This window comes from Oryctolagus cuniculus, chromosome 3, assembly GCF_964237555.1.
Source record: "Oryctolagus cuniculus chromosome 3, mOryCun1.1, whole genome shotgun sequence".
Lineage (NCBI taxonomy): Eukaryota > Metazoa > Chordata > Mammalia > Lagomorpha > Leporidae > Oryctolagus > Oryctolagus cuniculus.
Window position 1 is genome coordinate 51,359,198 of NC_091434.1, and position 6,000 is coordinate 51,365,197.

General features: G+C 34.9%; 1 protein-coding gene across 4 annotated transcripts in view; it reads left to right on the plus strand.

The window, feature by feature from the left end:
* The window catches only part of COL5A2 (collagen type V alpha 2 chain), a 147,381-nt gene extending 141,445 nt beyond the window's left edge, over window positions 1-5,936 (plus strand). For all 4 annotated transcript variants that reach the window (XM_070070485.1, XM_002712334.5, XM_070070486.1 and 1 more), the window contains 3 exons: window positions 1,518-1,705; window positions 3,352-3,591; window positions 4,269-5,936. In XM_070070485.1, the coding sequence (XP_069926586.1) occupies window positions 1,518-1,705; window positions 3,352-3,591; window positions 4,269-4,415 (575 nt within the window). In that variant the 3' untranslated portion in view covers window positions 4,416-5,936. The remainder of the gene's footprint in view (window positions 1-1,517; window positions 1,706-3,351; window positions 3,592-4,268) is intronic.
* Window positions 5,937-6,000: the final 64 nt, after the last annotated feature.

Sequence of the window (6,000 nt, forward strand, 5' to 3'; positions counted from 1 at the left end):
TAAGGTTTGTCATATTCTATCATTTTGTTTAACCTAACAACACCTGGAGAAAAGGATCCTAGGCCATAGGGATGAACTGTGAAATGTCTCAGTTTCAGATAACTGAAATAATGTTGACAAGATAGCAGAAATTATTGTTGAAAAATAAGCAATTTTATTCTCTACTCTTATCACTGTTCTTTCATTTTAATTGAAATTTATTTTCATATACAGATGATATACACACAAATATATGAACAAATATATATTTATATATTTATTTGACTCTTTATAGCACCAACCATGAACCTAGTATATCCTATTTCAAAAATCCCTCATATAGCAAAGATTAATTTTTACCAGTGCCGGTGAAAAGATTTACAGCATTCTAATTATAATTTGACTCCTTTATTTACTTTATTCATGGTTTTAATAATGCATTCTTTTATTATATTTCAATTATAATTTGATTCAAAATTTTGACTTTATAAATTTAACAAGAATGCATATATATTTATTTATTTATTTTTATTTTTGACAGGCAGAGTGGACAGTGAGAGAGAGAGACAGAGAGAAAGGTCTTCCTTTTGCGGTCGGTTCACCCTCCAATGGCCGCCGCGGCCAGCGCGCTGCGGCCGGCGTACCGCACTGATCCGATGGCAGGAGCCAGGTACTTCTCCTGGTCTCCCATGAGGTGCAGGGCCCAAGCACTTGGGCCATTCTCCACTGCACTCCTGGGGCACAGCAGAGAGCTGGCCTGGAAGAGGGGCGACCAGGACAGAATCCGGCACCCCGACCGGGACTAGAACCCGGTGTGCCGGCGCCACAAGGTGGAGGATTAGCCTATTGAGCCATGGCGCCGTCTTAAGAATGCATATATTTTGATAAAGTCGATTATGTATTGCAGATGATCCTTTATGAAATTGTTTTCTAATCTGTTATGAGGATAATGACATTTCCTTTATGTGAATGCATTGAACCTTAAATACATAATTTGGCTAAAGTGCCTTAGAACAACAGCAACTAATGTTCAGAAAAGCCCTCAATACAATCACAGTTGCTTTCAATTAAGGGCTACTTTTTGGGGAGGCGCCGTGGCACAGTGGGTTAAAGCCCTGGCCTGAAGCACTGGCATCCCATATGGGCGCTTGTTCTAGTCCCAGCTGCTCCTCTTCTGATCCAGCTCTCTGCTATGGCCTGGGATAGCAGTAGAAAATAGCCTGAGTCCTTGGGCCCCTGCACCCATGTGGGAGACCCAGAGGAAGCTCCTGGCTCCTGGTTTCAAATAGGTGCAGCATTGGCTGTTGCAGCCATCTGGGGAGTGAACCAGCAGATGGAAGACCTCTCTGTCTCTACCTCTCTCTGTAACTCTGTCTTAAAACAAAACAAAACAAAATAATAAAAAAATGGGCTACTCTTTTTCCATAGAATCTTTGATCATTGAGTTCATAACATCAAACCACTTTAATTCTTTTGGAGATTCATAATCATGTTTGAGAATTTCTTTATTTAGCAAATATTTCTATTTTGGAAAATAGGTGAATACTGGATTGATCCTAATCAGGGATCTGTTGAAGATGCAATCAAAGTTTACTGCAACATGGAAACAGGAGAAACATGTATTTCAGCAATTCCATCCAGTATACCTTGTAAAACCTGGTGGGCCAGCAAATCCCCTGACCACAAGCCTGTTTGGTATGGTCTTGATATGAACAGAGGATCTCAGGTAATTTAATGTGCTTATCAAAAATTGTGCTTCTCATATTTTGTTTTATTTTAAAATTTATTGGTTACTATGCTATTATTTTTTGACCTATTTTATTTTGAAGCAATTTATTCTAATTAATTATATTTGCAATGATTATTACATAAAGTTTTACTATGAATTAAATTAGCATAAATTTTGAATCATAGCTTTTGCATTGATGAATTATAGAAAAGTAACACTTTTTTATATTAATTCCTTAAATGTACATTGTACAAGTTGTAAAATATATGTGAAGGGACCTTGCGATAATTAAAAGGCAGTTCTTATACTGACCTTCTGGAGAACTGGGTTGCTCTTAGTTGCATCTGTTATTGACTTTGGCACCTTATGAAGTCCTTAAGCTTCTGGACTTCAGCTTTGCCAGTTGAAAGTGCATCATGCCATAGCCTTGTTTGAATATAAAGTGCTCAGTGTAATATCTCGTATATAGTAAGTGATAATCAAATATGAAGCAAAATTGCTATAATAAATTTTTCAGTTAAATAATTTCATAAACTTTATAGTCTTTTTTAAACTTAAAGCACATTTTATTATATGAATTCTATGAATATTTTTCTAGGTCCCAGGTTGCCCTATGTTTCTATCATGGTTCAATGATTAGACTCTTATCTGGCCTTGCCACTTCCTATTATAGTATGACTATTTCTTTCCAGACCCCTTTCTGGAAGCTTAATCCTGATCTTATCTTCTTACTTCAGCTCTTGACATTTTCCCAGAATTCATATTCAGGATAAAGATGAATAAGAACATCATGAATTCATGAAAGATGTGTTAGAATCTACCATTATTTAATAAGCATGAAATTTTAATATAAACAGTTGAAATATAATTTATCTAATATAACATTTTGTAAGAAACTCAAATGGAAACATTGAAAACAAAGTAGAAGATAAATAGGAAACAACCATGGGAAATAATTTTTGATTACTTTGGTTAGCTAGTGGGGAATTTTGGATTCTTATTTCTTTTTTTTAAAGTTTTATGTATTTACTTGAAAGGCAGATTTACAGAGAGATAAAGACAGAGAGAGAAGAGAGAGAGAGAGCGGGTGAGAGAGAGTGGGTGAGAGAGGAATGGGCCAGACCAGATCCAGAAGCCAGGAGCTTCATCCTGGTCTCCCATGTCAGTGGCAGGGGTCCAAGTACTTAATCCAGCTGCCAGAACATGAACCAGAGCTCTTGTGAGATGCTGGCATTATAGGCAGCACCTTAGTCCACTGTGCCACCATGCTGGCTTCACATTCGTATTTCTTTCAAGTGTATAACAGTTAGTGTAAAGACGATTTTATACCAATACTTACTTTGAAATTCTTAATATAGTTAGCATTAAAATAATGAGTTATTTTTGATATATGATTAAAGCTTATTTTAAAAATCCCTACATTTTTATTACTGATTTCATCATTTCTTAGTAGGTGTGGTAAGGACAAAAGTTCTTATGACTACTCACAGATATTTTAGGGAAGTAGAATAGCTCATTATATAACAAGAATTAAGGGAATGCTCTTCAGAATTGGTTTGTTTGAAATCTGTCTATCTACCTGTCCACGTGTAGGGCAATACGAAACCATTCAGTATTGTATATGAGACTCTTTGTTTTTCCAGTTTACGTATGGAGACCACCAGTCACCTAATACAGCAATTACTCAGATGACTTTCCTTCGCCTTCTGTCTAAAGAAGCCTCCCAGAATATTACTTACATCTGCAAAAACAGTGTAGGATACATGGATGATCAAACTAAGAGCCTCAAGAAAGCTGTGGTTCTCAAAGGAGCAAATGACCTAGAAATCAAGGCAGAGGGAAATGTTAGATTCAGATACACAGTTCTCCATGATACTTGCTCCGTAAGTACTTTTTAATGCACATTGACTTCCTAGATGAAGAAATAAGTTATTTTTGATAAAAACTGTCATGGATCTAGAAGTGGAGGCAATTTCACCTTGTATATAAGCTCAGAAGTGGTTTGTTTATAGTTGTTCTTTAGAGTAAACTTGAGTGAGTGATTACACACAAAACATGATAGTGGTTTTTAACACAAAACAATGAAGAAAGGCCTGGATCTCCAGGATCTGATCCAGCTATTCTGCAAACTCTCTTTGGTTCCCCTGTAAGTTATTAGCTTGTTAAATCACAATTCAGGCTTAAAATTCATTAACTCCAAAATATATAGTCAATATGAGATACTTTGTATATTTTTTCTGATTTATATATCTCCCCACTAGCATATCCAGATATAAAGTAAAATAAGGAAATATTACTTTGTATTATGATTTAATTTGTGAAAAAGAAAGCAGTCATAATTTATGTTATTAGTGATCATTTGTGTACCTGCCAAAGAAGAAAGGAAATTTATTCACTGAAAGCATGAAAGAAATGCCTACCACGCATGCTAGTACCTCACTTTAAGTAACTAAAGTCATTGCTTTTACTTTTATATTATGAAGTTGACTGAGGGGTTTGCTGTATAACATACATAGGAAAAAATGTAGATACTATTAACCCTTGCACCATTTAATTCCAGAAACGAAATGGAAATATGGGCAAGACCGTCTTTGAATATAGAACACAGAATGTGGCACGCTTGCCCATCATAGATATTGCCCCTGTGGATGTTGGCAGCACAGACCAGGAATTTGGCATTGAAGTTGGGCCAGTTTGTTTTATGTAAACTAAGCCAAGATGCATCTACAATGACCGCCACCATCAATGACGACCACCATCATTCACGAGAAGTTTGACTGTTTTGAAGTTGATCCTGAGACTCTTGAAACAATGGCTGATCCTTCGTCAGCACTGTATATATGGTCTTAAGTGCCTGGCCTCCTTATCCTTCAGATATTTATTTTACTTACAATCCCCAAGTTTTAATTGATTTAAAATATGTTTCAATGTGGCAATTTAGATTTAAGATGACCGATGACAATGACCACCTTTAAAAAGAAGTAAACTGATTCAATAAAGAAATCTCCGTTTTCTTCAATTTATTTCAATGTAATGAAAAGGTTGCTTAGTATTTATGAGGAAATTCTTCTTCCTGGCAGGTAGCTTAAAGAGTGGGGTATATAAAACTATAACACATGTTTATTTTGCTTGGCTGCAGTTTGATAAATAGAAAGTTGTGCCCTTTTGTGACCTTTCATTCCCTCATTATCAATGGAAAATGAAATCAAATTGTTTAATCTTGTGATTGAAATCTACATATGTCTTGATATTGTATAACCATTATTGAGGCTCTTAAAAAGAAAATGTTCAAAAGTACCAGTTTCTCATTGTGTTAAATGGAATTTTAAAAAATAATATATATTTCATGGAATTTCAGGAAAACAACATGAAATTACTTTCTCTTAAATTTTTGTGAAGGGTGTTAGGTTTAGACTTAATTCTCATGAAAATTTAAAAGTACTTTTTCCCTTTTGATGTAGTCTATCAATACAGAAGGAAGTTATGTGAAAACTTAAATAAATTCAAAATAACTCACACATACAACTTTATAAATATGTATCTAAGACTCAAAGTTGAGACTGTTCCACATATCCAATTTCATCACCCTGAAGCTTATAATGAAGAAAAACATCTAGAAACCCAGAGTTATAGAGCTAACTCTAATCAAATGTGATGATTGGAATTAGACCATTTGGCCTTTGAACTTTCATAGGAAAAAAAATGGCCCAACATTTCTTAGCATGAGCTACCTCATCTCTAGAAGCTGGGATGGACTTACTATTCTTGTTTATATTTTAGATATTAAAAGGTGCTATGCTTCTGTTATTATTCCAAGAATGGAGATAGTCAGGGCTAAAAATATATAATTGCGATTTTTTCTTTAATGATGGTGCTAAAATGCTTTCTACAAAAGTCGTTAAAATAAATATTGTTTCATCAACACCGTTGTAAAACCATAATTGCTAGACTTCCTTTTCTGAAAGAAAAAGCATTGTTCCAGTGCCTTTTCACTGTTTCTCTGTCATACTGTATCTGGAATGCTTTGTAACACTTGCATGTTTCTTAAACTAGAACATGTAGGTCCCCTTGTGTCTCAGATTTTTTTTTCTTAATTGCATTTGTTGGCTCCATTTTTATTTCTTCTTTAAAAATAAACTGGGGCCATCCCAAAGACAAGCCATGCACACAACTTTGGTCATGTATCTCTCTGTAAATCTCAAATTAAATGCACGCTTTTGTCATGTCAGTGTTTTTCTTCTTTTGTGGAATTCCTTTAAAAATATTAGATTCTTTTCATTTTTAATAGTGAA